The sequence below is a fragment of the Chrysochloris asiatica genome, unplaced genomic scaffold, assembly GCF_000296735.1.
Source record: "Chrysochloris asiatica unplaced genomic scaffold, ChrAsi1.0 scaffold00008, whole genome shotgun sequence".
NCBI classification, from domain to species: Eukaryota; Metazoa; Chordata; class Mammalia; order Afrosoricida; family Chrysochloridae; genus Chrysochloris; species Chrysochloris asiatica.
This window is the reverse complement of record NW_006408526.1, coordinates 15,450,479-15,472,390: the sequence shown is the minus strand read 5'-3', so window position 1 is coordinate 15,472,390 and position 21,912 is coordinate 15,450,479. Positions and strand designations below refer to the sequence as shown.

The 21,912-nt window shown below is 38.4% G+C and overlaps 1 protein-coding gene across 1 annotated transcript in view; it reads left to right on the top strand.

Moving 5' to 3' along the window:
* Positions 1–21,912, top strand: part of GUCY1A2 (guanylate cyclase 1, soluble, alpha 2) — a 385,551-nt gene that overhangs the window by 347,980 nt on the left and 15,659 nt on the right. Inside the window, exon 7 of the mRNA XM_006833793.1 lies at positions 13,466–13,620. Coding sequence (XP_006833856.1) covers positions 13,466–13,620 — 155 coding nt within the window. The remainder of the gene's footprint in view (positions 1–13,465; positions 13,621–21,912) is intronic.

The following is a 21,912-nucleotide window of genomic DNA, read 5'->3' as shown; positions in this document are numbered from 1 at the left end:
GATCCAGAGAGGGAGAGCGACTGTGTGCTGAAGACCTGGGGGGCACGGGGGAAGGATTGCATGGAGGGGATTGTAACCATGGCAATGAGACAATATACGATAGAATGAATGTAAAACCAATGTTCTCCCATGTAAACTATCACATAATTCACAATAAAACATTAAAAAAAAAAAGATGTATTGGTAGTTACTGGTGACTGGAATGCAAAGGTTGGAAACAAAGAGGAAGAATAAGTAGTTGAAAAATATAGCCTTGGTGTTAGAAATGATGCTAGAGATAACATGTCAGACTGAGAAGAGAAGAAAATAAATTGCCTAAAGGAAAACTACAGTGTTCCTGGTTGGAGAATGCCTACCACCTTGTTAAATAGATAATAGAAACAGGATTGAATATAGAGCATATACCCTGTTGTTTGGGAAGCATGGAGGCTCTTATGATAAGCATAGGACTATGAACCACAATGTTGGAGATTCAAGCCCACCAGCCGCTCCATAGGAGAAAGGTGAGACTTTCTGATCCGCAAAGATTTACAGCCTCAGAAACCCTATACAAAGTCACCATGAGTTTAAATCAATTCCAGGGCACTTAACAACAACACCACAATCCTTCTATCTGTGCTCCAAGACTACCAAGACAAAACCTCTACCTTCCGTCTACAGCAGCAGACTATGAATAGAATTAAATATACCAGATAAAATAAAATAATATACAATTAATATTATAGGGCAGAATGTTTATAGCAGTTATGTGGTGCTGACCAGAAGCCAGGGACTCTTAAGCACTTTGAATATATTTAATATGCACAACAGACTTAGTTAAATCTCAGAAACGTTACACAGTTTCCTCATGTTCACACAATGACTGGGAATCCTTGAAGTCAGTTACCACGGTCATTGTGCTTAACCACTATGCTATAATAGTGCACGTTGTTGTTAGGTGATGTCATGTTGATTCCAACTCAGAGATTCTGGAGCATAAAGCTTTGATTAGTGCTAGAATTATTCAGAGTTATCCTCTGAAATTGTTACAGTAAGTATGGGCGACTAAGTAGGTCTTTGGAAGATGTATATGATTTAATATCTGTTTTACCTTTGACATTGTCTTAAAATTTGTCTTTCTTTCCGTGTTCACAACCAAAACTCTAGTTTCAGCATATCTTCTCTCATCTGAGAACCATATAACCATCCTAAGATTTTGCCAAATCTTGTTTTATTCTGTATCATAGGATTCTTTCTGAAAACTACACTTAGATTGTTGTCCACAATCTTAAACATGGCCAATAATGTCAGTGGGTCTCCAATGGAAATGACTTTGTTATTTAAGAAGAATCCAAAGGTATCATATTTAGTAATAACAGTGCTACTGGCATGTAGTGGGTAGAGGCTAGGGATGCAAAACATCCTACAATACATCAGACAACCCCCCCACCAAAGAAAAAGATTTTCCAGTTCAAAATAGTAACAGAACTAAGATTGAGAAACTTTGTTCTGTGTTATCTGTTTTGCCCAAAAGTACAGTCTCATGCCTTGCCTCTCTCTTCCTATTTTTTTAAGCTGTGGCCACCTTTTACTACTTCAAATGCATGCACCGAGCACTATAGACATTAAGATCTTTGCATATCATTTTCACTCAATCCAGAATACTTCCTTATCCTTTGCCTGTTGTTATTGTTAGATGCCATCGAGTCGGTACCGATTCATAGTGACCCTATGCACAACAGAATGAAACCCTGCCTGGTCCTGGGCCAACCTCACAATTGTTGCCACACTTGACCCCATTGATGCTGCCGCTTTGCCAATCATTCTCGCTGGGGGTCTTCCTCTTTTTCTCTGACCCTCCGTCTTACTAAACATGATATCCCTCCTGACAATATGTCTGAAGTATGAGAGACGAAGTTTGGCCATCCTGGCCTCAAGGAGCATTCCCGCTGCACTTCTTCCAACACAGATCTGTTGGTTCTTTTGGCAGCCCATGACACTTTCAATATTCTCCTCCAACACCTTAACTCAAATGCATCAATTCTTCTATGGTCTTCCTTATTTGCTGCCCAGCTTTTGCATGCAATGAGGTTATTGAACACACTATGGCTTGGGTCAGGCACACCTTAGTCCTCAAGCTGACATCTTTGCTCTTCAACACTTTAAAAAGGTTTTGTGCAGCAGAGTTGCCTCATGCAATACATCATTTGATTTCTTGACTTCTGCTTCCATGAGTGTTGATGGTTGCAAAGCTAAACCTTAGCACCCAGCTAAAGTCGTTCCTCCTTCAAAACTGAGCTCAAGGCTACTTTCTCCAGGCAGTGATTACCTGGACTTGGTCAGTTCACACCATTGCTGTGTTAGATCAAGTGAAAACTCCAGGAAGGTGGGGACACTGCAGCTTTTGTTCACCTTTATAATCTGAGCTGTTGGTTGGAGTGAGACAGTCAACATGAATAAAGGCTCAGAGGCATAGATGTGCCACGTTTTGTGGCTGTTAAAAGTAGACTTGTTAGGAAAGATTTAGACTAGAAATGCATAAACAACAAAATTGAAAAGAAATAGAAGCTTTAAATGTTGAGTTTAATTAACATTTAACTTATTTGTTCTGAATTTTCAATTGGAAAGTACCAGCTCTTCCATATATATGTTGTTGTTGTTGTTGTTGTTAAGCACCATGGAGCTGATTCCGACTCATAGTGACCCTGCACAGGGTTTCCATCACCTATATGATGATTAAATCTGATTTGTCTCTCTAAGATCATCCAATGGGCCTTGTAGAAGCAGCCTGAGGCATCATTTCAACTTGGGTGCTTTTTACAGTACACTAAACCCAGAGCCAGGTGACCTAAGCTTAGCTGATCCTAACACTGATTTTCTGTTCTCATCTGGGTTTTGGTTTCTTTACTTGTAAAACAAGGAAGTTTAACCAATAAATCTGTGCTGCCCTCTCATCTCTAACATTCTTTCTTTGCTAAGTCAGAGAGAGTTTTGGCTAGTTGATGTAGAACTCTGTTGTTGTTAAGTGCTGTTGAGTCAGTTCCAACTCATAGCAACCCTTTATAGAGTTTCCAAGGAGCAGCTAGTGGGTTTGAACTGCTGACCTTGTGGTTCATAGTCCATTGCTGATCCTACAGTACCACATCAGGAGTCCAGAATTATGTAAGCTTTATATTTTAAGAATTGTAAGAGGAAATCTTTCCTGAAAGTGCAGTTGCTTGCATGCTTCCGTTATTAAACAGCTCTGGTAGCGTAGTGGTTATGAATTGGGCTGCTAATCTCATGGTCAGCAGTTCGAAACTACCAGCTGTTCCACAGGAGAAAGATGAGGCTTTCTGCTCCCAAAAAGATTTTTAGCCTCGGAAACGCTGTGCAGTGTCACTATAAGTCAGAACCGACTCCACAGTACTTAACAACAACAACAACACAGTACTGTGAGAATAATTGGGGACTTTCAGGGGTCCCATAGTGATGGCTTGTTTTATCCCATTAAAGGCATAGAAGATGAAGTAACTGATTACTTAATCTTGGAATATATCCTAAAGTTACTGTGTTTTTCAATAAATCCCCAGAAAAAAATGTTTTCTTTTTATGAGCTGTTTCTAAAAAGTGAAGCTTAAAAATCATTGTGCTTCTTCAAAACTTTGATATGATAAAGCACTTAGATTTTTGTTTATACTGGGTAAGTGTTTATAGGTTGTCCAGTGGTCTGTTTAGCTCTAGTAGCGTAGTGGTTATGAGTTGGGCTGCTAACTTCAAGGTCAGCAGTTCAAAACTACCATCTGTTCCATTGGAGAAAGATGAGACTTTCTGTTCCCATAAAGATTTACAGCCTCGGAAACCCTATGCAAGGTTGCTATGAGTTGGAAACAACTCCACGGCACACCACCACCACACCGTGGTTTGCTTAGTACCACATTTATCAACCTCGGCCCTATTGACATTTTGGGCTAGAAAGTCCCATGTTGTAGAAAACTCTCCTGTGTATCTCTGACTTTATTCAGTAAGGTGCCAATAGCTGTCCACCTCCCATTTATGAAAACCAAGTATGTCTCCAGGCATTGCTAAACATCCCTTGAGTTGCAAAAATTGGCATAGCTGAGTATCACAGTTGTGAACCACTGCTTTAGCGCAAAGTTACATTCTTCGGCTTGGGCTGAAGGAGGAGGCTAGATATTATAGTGGATTACAAGCTGGGCTTCTAACCTCAAGATCAGCAGCTCAAATCTACCAGCCATTCCACAGGAGAAAGATGAGACTTTCTGCTCCCATTAAGATTTACAGCCTCATAAACCCTATATAGGGTGGCTATGAATCAGAACCAACTCGATGACACATGACCACCACCACCAGGGCTGAAGGTATGGCACTGTAGGATAAGCACTAGACACAAGGTTGGTGATTCGGACTTGCCCGCTGCTCCTGAGGAACTCTGTACACATCGCTGAATCAGAACCGACTCAATAGCACTTAACAACAAAAAGAACAAGGGCATTCTGGCTGGCTGGCTGCAAAGGTTACGACTTGGTGATCCATTTAAATAAAGTCAAATATTGCTACAATGAATCTTAACCCTGTGAGTGATAGGTAAATCTACCTCTATATTTTATCTAAATGCTAGTTGCTCTAGGCATATTCTGAATGAGAAGTCAGTGACTTCCATATATAGGCAACCGTTTTCCTGGGAAATCTCAATACGTGGTCAAAAGAAATTGGAATCTCATCAGACTCCAATTCAAATCAGAGTTTACTCAGCTTGTAAATTTTCAGTGTTATCTCCTTTTTTTTCCCCCAAATCAAATCACTTAATCCTAATCCATGCAAGGTAATGGCAGTGACAGTGTGTTTGTGTTGTGTTGGTTTTGTGGTAGTTGATCTTGTTTTGCCTATTCTGCAGTACACACTTTAGAACACCTTCTAAGAGATACGGTTTTTAGTGACTGTTCCACCCTTCACTCCCCCTCTGAAGGATGCCAGTGTTTTTATCTTCAGTTTTCCAGATTATTGTACTTCTCATGCTGAAACTTTGGTTTTTTAAAAAATAGAAGTCTCAGTTCTTTTGAAAGGAGGCTTAGTGTGATGATGTAGGATATGGAGTAGTTAAAAAAAAAAAATAGCAAAGAGCACAAACGAAGGAGGCTGTAAAATGTGTCAGTGTGATATCTACTCTTTCTGCTCTCCTCCTGCATAAATGATCCTTATAATGACCACAGGCTTAAGCTAACAGTCTTGATATCTAAGGTCTGGATGTTCTTTAGGAAACCTTGTATTGCACAAGGCAATTTGATATAAAACAGGCCTTTGGAAAGGAAACAGAAACCAAAGAACTATGATAATATTGCAGAATATTTGCTAGTTTTAGAGAAAGGTACTTTCCTCTGCAAAGGAATACTGCCACTCAGCATTTTCCCCCTTCTAACCCAAATAGACTGCTTCATATCAGAAAATAGGAACCCTGCCAGTACAGTGATTTAGCACTTGGCTGCTAATAGAAAAGTTGGTAATACAAACCCACCAGCTACTCTAGTCTTGGAAACTATATGGAGCAGTGCTACCATATCCTATGTGTTGTTGTTATTAGGTGCCACTGAGTCAGTGCCTCATAGCGAAACTGTGCACAACAGAAAGAAACAGTGCCCAGTCCTGTGCCAACCTTACAATTGTTGCTGCTGCCGCTATGCTAACCCATCTCATTGGGGGTTTTCCTCTTTTTCTCTGACCCTACACTTTACCAAAGGAGCTCTTGTAGCATAGTGGTTACGAATCAGGCTGCTAACCTCAAGTTCAGCAGTTCGAAACTGCAAGCCATTCTGCGGGAGAAAGATGAGGTTTTCTTCTCCCGTAAAGATTTACAGCCTCGGAAACCCTGTGCAGGGTACTGTGAGTCAGAACCGACTCCACAGTACTTAACAACAACACTTTAATTAACATGATATCCTTCTCCAGGGACTGTTCCCTCCTAATAATGTCTGAAGTACAAGAGAAGTCTAGCCATCCTGGCTTCTGACAAGTATTCTGCTTGTACGTTGTCCAACATAGATTGCTTTGCTCTTTAGGCAGTCATGGTAACTTTTAATATTCTTCTCTAATGCCATAACTTAAATGCTTCAATTCTTCAATGGTCTTCCTTAGTCACTGTCCAACTTTTGCATGCATACGAGGTTATTGAAAATACTTTGGCTTGGATCAGGCGCACCTTAGTCCTCAAACTGACATCTTCACTCTTGAACACTTTAGAGAGGTCATGTGCAACCAGTTTATCTAATGCAATACATCATTTCATATCTTGACTGCTGCTTCATATTGATAGTTGATCAGAGCAAAATGAAGTCTTTGACAACTTCAATCTTTTCCCCATTTATATGGATGTTGTTTATTGGTCCATTGGAAGGATTTTTGTTTTCTTTACATTGAGGAGCTACCCATACCTAAGGCTGTGGTCTTATCAATAAGTGTTTTGTTTTCTTTACTTTCAGCAAACAAGGTTGAATCATCTGTATATTGTTGTTGGTGGTGTTAGGTGCCATCAATTTGGTACTGACTCAAAGCAATCCTATGCACAACAGAAGGAAACACTGCAGATTGTTAATGAGTCTTCCTACAATGCTCATGCCACATTTTTCTTTATATAATCCAGATTCTCAGATTATTTGCTAAACAGATATATTGAATAAGTATGGTGAAAGAATATAACTCTGGGCACACCTTTCCTCGTCTTAAACCATTCGGTGTTCTCTTGTGTTTGAACAATTGCCCCTTATTCTAAGTACAGGTTCCTCATGAGCACAATCATGTGTTCTGGAATACTCATTCTCTCCATTGGGTTGCTATAAGTCAGAATTGACTCAAAGACCATGGGTTTGAGGGGTTTTTTTTGTTGTTGTTTTCTAACAACAAAAGAAATAGTTGTAAATTTTTAAAATAACGTAATTTAAAAAAGTAAAATCTCACTTGTGGTTTCATTCAAGATGGAATAATAGGAACTGAAATTACACTTCGGCCAGAAACTGCTAGACATATGGGAAAATATACAAATAAACAGTCTTTATGACACTGAAAATCAGGCAATGGAAAATAGTGATCCCCGAGAGACAGGAAACAAATGATGTGAGCCCTAAGATTGCTCAAGCTTACTGGTTTAAGAGACTTTCCAGGCTGCAGTGCAGAGAGTGGGACCTCATGGGGTCACACAACAGCCTTGAGTTGTGATTATGGAGCTGAGAATCTGGGGAGACAGAGAGGGCTAGTCATCCCAGAGTATCAGGTTGGAGAGAGTTACACAAAGATCTCTGGAAATTGTTCAAGGGGTCTCCCCTCATGTATTCTGCGTAGTACAGATATACCTTGAATCTATTGAGAGTTTAGTTCTAGACTATTGGATTAACAAGAATATCATCATAAAATGAGATCTTTTGGTTCCCCCATGCCTATAAATGTTATGTTTACACTCTTGCTGTTGTTTAATGCCGCTGATTTGGTTCCAACCCATAGCGCGACCCTGTATAGGGTTTCTGAGGAGTGTCTGGTGAGCTCCAGTCAATGACCTTGTAGCTCAAACTGAATTTACAGTCCAGCACGTTAACCCACAGTGCTACACCAGACTCCTTACACTGTACTGTAGTATAGAAAATGTGTAAGACCATTATGAAAAAAGTTGAAATATTGTGAGAATTACCAAAATCTGGCAGAGACATGAAGTGAGTGCATGCTGTTGGAAAAATGATGCCAATAGACTTGCTCAAAGTTGCCACAAACCTTCCATTTGTTTTTTAAAAAATGCAATATCTGCAACACACCATGAAGCAAAGCACAATAAAATGAGGTAGGTCTGTACTAACTAGCACGTATATATGAGATACCTACCCAAACCCCAAAATGGGTGGGGACATACCCAAAAGAATTAGAGGGGAAAGTACCTTGTGCTCACATGGGATCTAGAAAACGGTGTCTTTTCTACTAGGTTGACTGGGAATAAATCATAGGTATCGGGTAGAGTACTCACAAGGGCCTTGCCTCATTTTTACTGTTAGTTGCTGTCATGATTTGGCATCATGGAACCCCCATGTGTGTAGGGTAGAACTGCTCCATAGAATTTTCAAGACCTTGTAGAAACAAGGTCACCAGACCTAACTTCTGATGAGCCTCTACGTATGTCTGAACTGCCAACGTTTTATTGGCTGTATAGCACTTACCCATTTGTGTTCTCCAGAGTCTGCCTTGCCTCATTAAACAAAAATCACACTCACTGTTATCCAGTCCATTCTGGCTCATAATGAGTCTGTAGAGGGTTCAGAGACTGCACATCTTTACAGGGGCAGACAGCCTCATCTTTCTTTCTTGAAGCTGCTAGTGGATTTGAACCACTGACCTTATATGTGGTTAACAGTCCAACACCCAACTCACAGTGCTGCCAGGGTTTCCTTGCCTCATTGTTCTTGTTAAGTGCCATTGAGTTGGCTGCAACTTATAGCAACCCTATATCAGGGTTCTAAGAAATGGTGGCTGGATTTTAACTATGGATCTTGTTATTAGTACACCAGTGCTTATCCTACAGTTCCTTGTCTCATTGTTGTTAAGTGCCATCAAGTCAGTTCCAAAGCATAGCAACCCTGTATAGGGTTTCTGAGGAGCAACTGGTGGATTTGAACTGCTGAATTTGTGATTCACAGCAGCTCCACACCAAACACTAAAGCAGACTTTCCTAACAAATATTAAAAGCAAGACTTAAAATGATCAAAATCTTTCTTACTAAACTACATTCCAGGAAACATATTTAGAAGATTTATAAGAATATAAAAATATCTACTATTCAACAAGGTTCTCTGGTAGCATAGTGGTTATGAATAAGGCTGCTAACCTCAGGATCAGCAGTTCAAAACTACCAGCTGTCCCAGGGGAGAAGTGGTTATGAATAAGGCTGCTAACCTCAGGATCAGCAGTTCAAAACTACCAGCTGTCCCAGGGGAGAAAGATGAGGCTTTCTGCAAAGATTTACATCCTCAAAAACCCTGTACAAGGTTGCTATGAGTCAGAATTGACTCCATGGCACATAACCAACCACCACCAACAACAAGGTTAAAATCATGGTATCTTCCATTCAACCAAAAATTACTATCATGTACAAAAAACTGAAAATTATGACCTAAAATAAGGAGAAAAATCTATAAAAACTGACCCATAACTGAAGTAGATGTTAGAATTATAGCAGATAAGAAAATTAGAATAGTTATTTTAACTCTATTCTATCTATTCAAAAAGTTAACTCAAAACCAGAAAGATAATGAAAATTCTTTAATTAAACTTCTAGAAATGGAAATCATAATATCTGAGATGAAACCATTACTAGATGTGATAAACAAAATGATTTCGCTTCCCATTACTGTGGAGTAGATTCTAACTCAGCATGACCCTATGAGATAGAGTAGAACTTCCTTATAGGTTACCAAGGCTACCATCTTTACAGAAGCAGACTGACACATCTTTCTTCTGGAGCTAGTGAGTGGAGTCAAACCACTGACCTTTAGGTCAGCACTGAAGTCCTGACCACTGCACCACCAGGACACTTTAACAATGGGTCGTTTTTGTTGCTACCCCTTGAATCAGTTCTTGTATAGGATTTCCAAGGAGCAGCTGGTGGATGTCAACCAAGATTTTGTAGTTACCAGTCAAGTGTTTATCCTATAGCACCATACCAGGACTCCAACAACAGATTAGATGCTGTAAAAGAAAGAGAACTATATTTGAAGACAGCAATAGAAATTATTCAATATAAACAAAAAAATATTTAAATGAACAGTGGATCCATGAGCTGTGAAAAAAAAAAAAAAACTTTAAGCAGCATAAATAATATACCTATCTGAAGAGGTGGTATGGACAGAAAACAAATGCATGAAAAATTAATGACTGAATGTGTTCCATATTTGATAAGGAAAAAAAAAAAAAAACAGTAGGCACAGACCCAAGATACTCAACAAACTCCAATTACAAGAAACAGGAAAAAAAAAATGTACTAAAAATCATAGTCATGTTGCTCATAAAGACTGGCAGAAAGAAAAACCTAAAAGCAGCCAAAAGAAAAGATACCTTACACACAAAGGAATAAAGTAAAACAGAAGATTTCTCAACAGAAAAAAATTCAAATGAGGAAACAGCAAAGCTACTTCTTTAAAGTCTGAAGTACTGAACAACAGCAACAAAAAAATATTTTTTTTAATCTGAAGGTAATATAAAGTTTTCAAACATGCAAAAGCTGAAAGGTTTGTCACTCCTTGTAAATCTAGATTGCATATAATGTTAAAGGAAATCTTTCAGGTGAAAGAAAATATTAACAAATGAAACCTAGATTAACATAAAGGAATGAAGATCACCATAAATGGTGACCTTGGGACCCTTCCTCACATGCCCTAAGTTGGAATGCGCAGGTGCTTCTAATGATGCTTTAAATTTCTTAACAAAGAATACATTCCAAGGTTGTTGTTGTTGTTGTTATGTGCCATGGAGTCGGTTCTGACTCATAGCAACCCTGTACAGGGTTTCCAAGGCTGTAAATCTTTACGGGTGCAGAAAGCCTCATCTTTCTCCCGCGGAACAGCTGGTAGTTTTGAACTGCTGACCTTGCGGTTTGCACCCTGATTTGTAAACACTATGCTACCAGAGCTCCTTACATTCCAAGGTAGGGAGGTGGAACATAATGAAAAGGACCTGGTCCCTGAATGGCTAAGTGGAACAGAACTGCCTGACATTTTGGACCATCTACCTGGGAAATGTTACTGAGGGACAAATATTTTGCTGTTTTATTTAATTAGTATAATTGTTTTTGAAGTTTGTTTTTAATATATACAGGAATATCTTTCGTCTACTTGAAATATTTTTTCCACACAAAGTCAAAGTTGATCCAGAGCATTCTATGGAAAGGCATCTTTTTTTCTCACCAGTCTTAAATGCCAAATCTGGCATATATTAAACACATATATCCACGGGAGGCTTTGTGTGCTATCTGTTCTGTTTCAATTCTACTTCTGTACCTATGCACCAATATCATGTCACCCATGCACTAATTATGGTATGCTTATACTAACATGAAATCTAGCAGGACTTTCGTTTTCATTTTCTTCCTTTCATGAATGTATGTCCTGCTATATGGAGTTTCCCGGTAAATACTTGAATCCGTTTTCAAAAATTAATGAAGAGATTATTAAGAACTACAACTAGATTGCCTTAAGATACTGTCTAATTATGAGTTGCTGTATGTAGAATTCTCTACTCTTATGATAAGGATGGTCTTAAAATGCCTCTTATTATCACAACCTTAGTGGCAAGAACAGACATGATGTAAAGGAGAGACAATTTTGACTTTATGGAGGGATTTAGGGGCTTGATCTCCTCTACCCTATGGATTCTCAGAGAACTAAGGCAGTCATCTTCCACTTGGTCACCATTAGCTTCACTTTGATCTGTTGTTGTTGAGTGTTATCGAGTCAATTCCAGTTGATAGTGAGTTCTGGTGTGGCACTGTTGGATAAGTACTAAACTGCTCACTGAAAGGTCAGTGGGTCAAACAACACCGGCTTTTTCTTGGAAATCCCATACAGGGTTGCTATGAATCATAACCATTTTGACAAAACTTAACAACAACAACAAAACAATGATAAGGCAGAGTAGAACAGCCTGATCGTTTCCTAGGCTGTAATTTTTATAGGAATAGATTGCTAGGTCTTTTCTCCTGCAGAGCTACTAGTGGATTCGAACCACCAGCCTTTTGGTTAACAGTCGAGTGCTTAACCGTCGCATCACAAGGGCTCTTTTTATTATTTATTTAGTTTGTATGTGCACGTGTGTGTGCACACCACGTCACTATAACTTCATTACTGTGATCACATTTGAATATATGTCAACTGCACATTGAGGGCTCCTTAAAGTCATAAACCAGATTAATCTTTATCAGATTCTCAGAGAGTAAATATACAGCTCTTATTAGTTTATTCAGTGTTTTTAACCAGTGCTTCCTGATTCAGTCAATGGTTTAATTCTGTAATTCCATTTTAATACTTTGTTAGGGAACTCATGCAATTTACTTAATATTCATCACTATTAAGTACTTACTTTACTTCTGGTACTATAATTGTTGTTGTTGTTAAGTTCTGTTGAGTCGATTCTGACCCATAGCGACACTGTACAAGGTTTCTGAGGCTGTAAATCTTTACGGGAGCAGAAAGCCTCATCTTTCTCCCATGGGACAGCTGGTAGTTTCGAACTGCTGAACTTAAGGTACTATGGTAAGTGCTGAAAATTCAGCTGTAAGGAAATAGATACAATGGTAAGGAAATAGATCTTTCTCTCATGTGAAAAAATATATTTAAAATAAAATAAATAGAAACATAAATATATAATTTATAATTGTATTTAATGTCATGAAGGGGGAAATATGGTTTGTTTATTTTTTTCTCACTGGCCTAGCACTTACGTTTATTAGCCTGTTTGACACTTACAATAATACAACTTACAATGATATTTTGAGGTGGTTATAATTTTATACTCATTTTAGGATAGGCCTAGTTAGGTTGGCTGATTTACCCAGTGTCTTAGAGTCAGGAATTGATGAAGTCAGGATCTGAACAGTCACCAGCACCCATGAGCCTTTTCTATCAAGGATACTTCTGCTTCCTCCAGTTACTTGGTGGTGCTCTGGCTTTTCTCTGATGCTGTGAAACTGCACGAGATCCCTTGACTCAGGTTGGGGTTGGAGACAAAGACTGTTCCTCCCACACATGAAAAGCTGGGTCAACAGAGGTTTATGAGCTTTTATTACTATAGTCTTCATTCTAGAGAAGAAAGGGAGTATGGGTAACCAAATGGTGAATGTGCAGTGATTCTTATTCCACCCCACTCTTCTGTGGAAATATGGTTTTATGTAAGAATAACTAGAGTGTCATAATGCATTTTCCATGTATTAAAGTATATTATCATATACAAATGAAACCAAATTTTGCTTTTACCATAGCCAGATGTATGTAATAAATTAAATGTAGATTTTTTTCACCTATAGTCAATCCATGCATGTATTTACTCAACAACATTAATGTTCATTGAATAGAATATTCATATAATAGTGGTGGTGGTTATGTGCCATGGAGTTGGAACCAACTCATAGCGACCCTGTACAGGGTTTCTGAGGCTGTAAATCTTTACAGGAGCAGAAAGCCTCATCTTTCTCCTGCGGAACAGCTGGTAGTTTTGAACTGCTAACCTTGCAGTTCGCAGCCCGATTCATAACCGCTACATTATTCAGATAATAAATAGGCTTACAAAAATTACTGTGTTCACTGAATAGTAATATTCAGATATTGGGCTTACAAAATGACCAAACACCTATTGTTGAGAAACACGTGGTGTAATGTTTCATATAATTAGCGATATATCCCATTAGAAGAACTGCATACCAAATGAAAACATAAATGTATCTGTTTCCTTTTTCTTTCTGTTTTAGATGAGGATAGGCATTCATTCTGGCTCTGTGCTGGCTGGAGTTGTTGGGGTGAGGATGCCACGATATTGCCTGTTTGGAAATAATGTCACTCTGGCAAGCAAATTTGAATCTGGAAGCCACCCTCGGCGCATCAACGTCAGCCCAACCACGCACCAGTAAGTCTTCTCTGACCACCTTCTGTTTCACACTCCTGTCATGCTCTAAGGTACTAGAAGTAGATCCGCCCAACTGAAAGATAGTGATTTGGGCATAACTTTTATTTACACCCTGAGAGAGTGCACAGAGAACCTGACTTGACCGAGAGGTAAATGTATGTTTGTCATTTCCCACAATCTGTGTCTTTCTGAGATAAACCTACTCAAAATGTAGGCAAGCAAATGCTTAAAATCTGCATTATATTAGAAATAATAGTTTTTAAAGGTGTCTCATTGTTTATGAAAATTAACAGAAAGAGAAAGAAAAGGTAGTTTATTTCTATTTTTATTCTTTAGAAAGGTGGTGGTGGTTTGTGCTGTGGAGTCAGTTCTGGCTGTATAGTATTTCCAAGGCTGTAAATCTTTATGGGAGCAGAAAGTCTCATCTTTCTCTTGAAGAATGTCTGGCAGTATCAAAAGGCTGACCTTGAGGTTGGCAGCCTGATTTATAACCACTAGCTACCAGAGCTCTCTTAGTCTTTAAAATTTGTTGTTGCAAGGTGTCATCATGTCAGTATCAACTCATAGCAACCCTATGCACAACAGGACAAAACACTGCCCTATCCTGGGCCAGCCTCACAATCATTGTTAAGCCTGAGCCCCTCACTGCTGCCACGGGGCCATCATATCATTGGGAGTCTTCCTCTTTTTCTCTGACCTGCCACTTTACCAAGCATGATATCCTTCTCCAGTGACTTGTCCATTATCCCTCCTGATAATATGTCTGTAGTATGAGAGACGAAGTTTGGCCATCCTGACTTCCAACGAGCACTCTGGCTGTACTTCTTCCAATACAGATTTGTTTGTTCTAAATTCTTTAGAATAGTAAATGCAAATAAGAACTTTCAAAAATTAAGTATGGAAAACATTTTTTTTCAATAAAGGAAACGAGGGTGAATTACTAAAATTTGATGAACTTGACCTATACTCATGGAGGTAGTAGCTCAAAATACCAACAGAAAGGAAAGGAGTCTTTATATCAAGAATCAATGCTATCACCTCTATATACAGGGTAGATAGGAACGGGCAACTTAGACATTGGCTATCTAAAATGAGGGGGTGATAAAGGCTCAAAGTAACTGGCTTACAAGGTTTCAAAACGGAATTTAGTTTAAGACTGTGGGGGCGGGGGAGGGGGGAGATAGAGTCCCCACTGAATAAGTTTTCATCTTGTCTAGATGGGTCTGGTAAAAATAGATGGGGATAAGAATCTTATGATTCAATAGTGAGTAATTGTTATCATGACCGTCACAAGTGTAAAGGTAGAAGTTTTGTAACAAAAAAAGAGGAGTGGTTAATCTTACAGTCAAGAGACCGAGGACCTTAGGACCATCAAGGGAGAACACAAGCAGAATGCGGGACCTTATCAAGAGAAGCAGTGACACCAGAGACAGAGGCAAAGATGGAGTCATGGAGAGAGGGAGCAGCTGAGGACCCTAAATTCATGGAAAGAGAGGGACTGAGGGCTGGAAGCCAGGAGACAGACTTGCAGAATGTGTCCTTTGGTGGTATAAATTATTATATATGCCTGAGTGTTTAAAAAAATTTAAAAAAAAAATGAAGCTAAAATGAATAGAGAGAAATGCTGTTAACTGACGGTACGTGGAGGGGATTATAATCATTATAATGAAACAAAGTATGATTTGTTGAATGTAGAACTGATGATCTGCCTTGTAAACTTTTTCTCAACTCACAATAAAAACTTAAAGATTAAAAAAAAATAAAAAATTAAGTTAAATATGGAGTCCTTGTATGGTACTGTAGGATAAAGCACAGGACCACAAGGTCAGTTTGACCTGCAAGGTTTTAAGTTCAAACTCACCAGGTGCTCATCAGAAACTCAATACAGGCCCACTATGAATCAGGACCAACTTAGCAACAACAAAGCTAATTATAAAGAGCCTTGGTAGCATAATGGGTTACAAGTTCGGCTGCTAACCGAGAGATCAGTAGCTTAAATCTACCAGCCACTCTCCAGGGGAATGAGGCTTTCTGCTCCTGTAAAGTTTTACACCATTGGAAACCCTGTACTCGGTCACTAGGAGTCAGAATGGACTCGACAGCACACAACCACCACCACCACGACCACCAAAGTTAATTGCATACTAAGGGCAGAGTTAAACCTCAAACTCTATCTAAAATGTCATTATTTGACAACTCTACACATTTTTTTCATCTCCTCTAATCCTTATTTTGTGCTCAGTAGATATTAACTCCCCCACTAATTTTAAGCTTCATGAGGATAGGGACCATGTCTCTTTTGGCTCATCATCATATTCCCATATATTATAACATGTGTTTAGCATATAATAAACACTGTACAAATATTTATTGAATTAATAAGTGTTATAGATGAATGGGACCTTTCCAGAAGAAATGGCAAAAACAGTACAGAAATCTCTTAATCTGTCAGACTTTGGCTTCATGCTGAGCATTCATGTCCAGCTATTTAATTAGCATCATGTTTTAGCTAACTTAACAACCATAATTGAAAATGCAATAGAAATAACACCCTTTGATATTTTCCCTGATGTCACTACAAAGAACTTCTAAGCATAAAATTTGAATATAAAGATTGCAAAAGTTGATTATATAATAAATAAACATATGATAGTTTGATGTTTTTGTAACCTTATCTATATATAGGGAAATGAAAGTCTTTCAGATGAGAGACAAAGCACCTTCAGATTGTTGTTGTTGTTGTTAAGTGTCTTAGAGTCAGTTCCAACTCATAGCTTCCCTGTATAAGTTTTCCAGGGAGTGACTGGTTGATTTAAACTGCTGACCTTGTGGGTAACAATCCACTGATTACCCTATAGCTCCACATCAGGACTCCACTTTCAAATTACTAAGGAGCAAGTGCAGGAACTGAAATTCCAAATTTAAAATTAGTTGAAACTTGATGCTGAAAAAATATCTGTTTTAAAGTACCAGCTAACCACATAAAAATGGTGAATTAAACACACACACACACACACACACACACACACAAACTGCTCTTCTTATAGTTTTCAAAGAGAGCTCAACAGATGTGAGGAGCTTGAGAAACCACCAGACTCTCAGGGATCCATCATTTTTTGCTTAAAAACTTGTTATTTAAAAAGTGTTCCTATGAGGATTTTGCCTTTTTAAAATTTCTCCCAATTTTCCTCACACCACTCTGGACATATTGCTGATGATCTGAAAATAATTGCCATTAAATCTGGAAACTTCTTTAAATCAGTGCTTCTTCTATTTTTTACTGAAGACCACAGGGTAAGGAAAAGATTTGGAAGAGCAACGCCACCCGTTCTTCATGAAGACCAACCTTAACCATTTTATCCCACCATGGTGCTAATTTTCCATATTTGTTAACTTAGTGTAAATTTACATATGCGGTGGAAACTCCATTTTAAAATGTAGTTTAAAGAATCATCTAACTCTAAGAACTTCATGCTCTGAGTTTGTTGTTATGTGCCATCCAGTCAATTCTGACTCATAGTTATAGTCTACTTTCATAATCTATGAAAAATATGTGGTTATCTGTTTCCATAAAGATTACAACCTACAGAATCCTATAAACCAGTTCTACTCTCTATTATGGGTAGACTGTGACTATGAGCCAGAACCAACTTGACGGCACTTAACAACAATATATATATACATATATGATGTGTGATCTAATACGTAGAATGTATAAAGAATACCTGCAACTCAACAGCATCAAAAAGACAAAGAACCCAATTTTTTAAATGGGCAAAGGACTTGAATAGACATTTCTCCAAAGAGGATACACAAATGGCCAATAAGCAAATGAAAAGATGTTCAATATAGTCATTACCCCCATTGAATCATTCCAACTTTAAGTGACCCTGTAAGATAGAGTAGAACTGCCTGATAGGGTTTCCAAGATTGTAATCTTTATGGGCTTTCTGCTCCCCTAAAGATTTACAGCCCCAGAAACTCTATACAGAGTTGCTGTGAGTTGGAACTCACTCCATGGCACTTAACAACAACAATAACAGTCTTCATGAAGGCAGACTGCCATTTCTTTCTCCCCTGGATCAGCTGGTGGGTTCTAACTGCTGCCTTTTTGGTTAGTAGCACAGCATTTAACCACTGTGTCACCTGGCTCTTTAATTAGTCATCTTTGTAGTTGTTAGATGTTGTTGAGTCTGTTCCAACCCTCTGCACAACAGAATGAAATATATTGTGTTTGGTCCATTGTTGAAATCACTGTGTCATTTCATCTCATTGGGAATCCTCCTCTTTTTCTCTCTCTCTCTACTTTACCAAGCATGATGTCCTTCTCCAGGGACTCTGGTATGATAGACAAAGTTTCTCCATCCTTACTTAAAAGGAACATTCTGGCAGGCTATGGTGCTTTCAGTATTCTTCACCAATACCATAATTAAAATGCACAGAATCTTCTATGGTCTTTCTTATTCATTATCCAAATTTCACATATCTATGAAGTGACTGAAAATACTGTGGCTTGGGTCAGGCACACCTTAGTCTTCAAAGTGACATCTTTGCTCTTTAACACTTTGAAGCGGTGTTTTGCAGCAGATTTGCCTAATGCAGTAACTCATTTGATTTCTTTACTGCTGCTTCCATGAGTGTTGGTTGTGGATCCAAACAAAATGCAGCCTTTGAAAAGTCGTTGCTGTTGTTAAGTGCCATCGGGTGGGTTCCAATCCATAGTGACCCTGTAGAGGAATTCCGAGGAGCAGCTAGTGAGCTATGAATCGCTGACCTTGAGGTTCAAATCAACTTTGTCATCTAGCTCATTAATCCACGACATCATACCAGGATTTGCAGGATGCAAATCAAAATCACAATGAGATACAACTTCACACTCACTGTAATGACTATGGTGGAGAAAATAACAGGTGTTGTTGCTGAGGATGTGGAGAAACTGGAACTTTTATCCGCTGCTGATGGGAATGTAAAATGGTGTGTACCACTGTTGTGGAAAAACAGTTCCTAAAAAGGTTAAAGTTACATTTACCATGTGTGATGTGGCAGGATAATGCACTGGATTGCAAGGTCAGTTTGAACCACTGGATTGGATGTTCGAACTCACTAGATGTTCCTCAGAAGCCCTATATAGGGTTGCTATGATTCAGAACTGACTCAATGGCACTTAACAAATAACAAACAACCAATTATTTGGCCTCCTGGTGTGGTGCTTTAGAATCCAGCAATGGAATGGGAACCACATAGTCTGCAGTTCAAACCCACCAGCCACTCCTTGGAAACCTTGTACAGAGTCAATATGAGTTGGAACCAAATCAATGGCAATTAACAACAACCATGGTCTGAAGAAAGCCTTGATGATGCAATGGTTAAAGTGATCAACTACTAAAAGAAAGGTTGCAAATTCAAACACACCAGCGGTTCCATGTGAGGAAAATGTGCAGGTTGCTTCAGTAAAGAATTACAGTCCTGGAAACCATGTGGGGCAGTTTCCCTCTGTCTTATAGGAGTCCTGGTGTGGCATTGTAGGATAAGCACTGGACTGCAAGGTTGGTTTGAACCTTAAAGTTCAAGCTCACCAGCCACTCCTCGGATACCCTATACATGTATGTACTATGAGTACAAACAAACTCAAAGACACTTAACAACAACCATAGCATAGGGTCACTGAGTGAGACTCAACTCTACACCAGTGGGTTTGGGTTTTATTTTACCATGGTCAGAGGTGGTGGTGGAGGGGGAAGTGGGGAGTTATGGCCTAAGGCATGCTGAATTTCTGTTTAAGTTGGTAAGAAACTTTTGGGGGGAAATAGTGATGATGGTTGTATAACATGTTGAATGTAATTAATATCAGTAATAGTTAAAATAGCAAATGTTCTGTTGTATATATTTTACCACAATAATATTTTTAATGATTAAAAAAAAATGTACTATGGCTCCTGGTAAATCTCTGGAAACTTCATTCCAGATACATTTTCATACAGTGGTTCTGTTTCTAAATACTTTCTTCTGATTTCTTTTACCCAGGTTTATGTAGTTCATCCAGGTACAGTTTTTCTATGCTGCACAGGTGATTAATGAGCCCACAAAGGTGTAGAGTCTACTTCATCATTCTGACAATGCCTAAGGTGGAATGTCAGGATTACCTTCTATAAAACTTTCTCTCTAAGGAGACAACATTGCAGTTTCTTAAAACAAATAGAAATTTAGGGAATAAAAATGAGTATTAAAGCTCGTGAGAACTTGAAAAGTCCAGTTTCCTTTCCTGAAGAAAATCCCTGTAGCTGTCCAGTATTGCCTTATAATCTACAGAGGATTTTATCAAATTTACTTTATTTGGAAAAAGTCTATAATTCATCATCCTAAATCTAATTGTTTTCATTTTAGGGTATTATTTCTAATATTTGTCTATACTCACACATATTTTCAGATGTTTTTAATCACAACACATGCAATTGTAATTACACACAATTTTGCATTATTTCAGTGTTTTATCGGGAGCTATTTTTCATACTCTACATCTTCATGATTACCTTTCATGTTTGCACGATTAATTATATGAAAGTGTTGAGATTTTAGGTCTTCAAAGTTAGCCACATTTCATCTTTCTGATCCTGCTTCTGCTGTCTTCCATCGTATCTGTCTCTCTGACTTTCTGCTGATTTCATTAGGTCGTTTTTGTTTACATTGAGCCCACTTGAATATCCAGGATAATTTCCTTATGTTAAGGCAACTTTTTTGTAATCTTAATTATACCTTGTAAACTAACATAGTCACAGGTTTCAGTGTCTGAGATGTGAACGTTTTGGAGGACTTATTCTGGCTACAAAAAGGTACAAAGACGAGACTAAAATCTACCTGGAAATACAGGCTGAATCCTACATCTACTCTTCTGTTTTTAAGAACTTTATTTTCTTCTCTCTCTCTCCATTTTTTTTTTTTAACATATCAATAATGTAACCAAAGTCTGGGTTAGAAAGGAACTTTTGCAAGATGAGGGCTCTGACTGGATTTTTTGTGGGATTTAAAACAGACTCTTGGAGAGAGAAACCTGTTACAAAACTGAAGTATATTTATATATTTATGGATGAGTAGAATCCATGGCTTGAGAAGGAGAGTAAAAAGAAAGGCTAGAAAACATATAATTAATAAATTTATAAGATAACTGCAGTTTTCCGGGTCCTCTGAATACAGACTCTGTAACTTCAGACATAGTTATCTCCAAGGCAATTTTTTTTCTAAGAAAAAGCTTGCACTCAAGTTGCAGAACTTAACTCACAAGGATTTTAGGATTATTAATAAAAATTTATGGGGTGTGGTAGCTCTCTAGGATAAGCATTAAGTGGTGAACCTCAAGGTCTATAGTTCAAGCCTACCAGCCGCTTCACAGGAGAAAAATAAGGCTTTCGGCTCCTACAAAGATTTACACCCTTGGAAACCAAATATAGGGTTGATATGAGTCTGCCCTGACTCAACAACATTTAACAACAACATTGAAAAAATATAAATTTAAGGAGCTTTACTGGCGCAGTAGTTAAATGCTTATCTGTTAAACAAAAAGTCATCAACTCAAGCCAATCAGCTGCTATGAAGAAGAAAGATGTGGCAGTGTGTTTCCATAAAGACTTCCAGCCTTGGAAATTCTATGGGGCAGGTCTACTGTGTCCTATATGGTCACTATAATTCAGAATTAGCTTGACAACACTGGGTTGTCATTGTGCTGTTGTAAATACAAGTTTAAAGGAGTCCCTAAGTAGTGCAAAATAGCATACTCAGTTATAAACTGAAAAGTTGAAAGTTTGAGTCTTCTCAAAGGCATCTCAGAAGAAAGACCTGCCAAAATTTGGTACAGTGGTTATATTGCTATCCTAGGAATTTCTATCCTAGTGTCAGGAGAACTGAACCTAATTTTAGGCCACATATTAACTTGCTTTGTATTTTTAGGCAAAGAGGTAACATTTCTGAGTTTGCATTTCTTCATCTCTAAAACCAGGGAGATGACTTAGATGATCTTTAGAAATATCTTAGTTCTAAAATCTCATAGGAGTAGTAAACCTGGTGTGGCCATGTAGGATTAACACTGGACTGCTAACAAAAAAGGAGTTAGAAGACAAGATTTTCTCAGTAAATAAGGAAGACCGTAGAAGAAGATGCATTTGAGTTATGGTGTTGGAGGAGAATATTGAAAGTGCCATGGGCTGTCAAAAGAACAAACAGATCTGTGTTGGAAGAAGTGCAGCCAGAGTGCTCCTTGGAGGCCAGTATGGCCAAACTTCATCTCTCATACTTTGGACA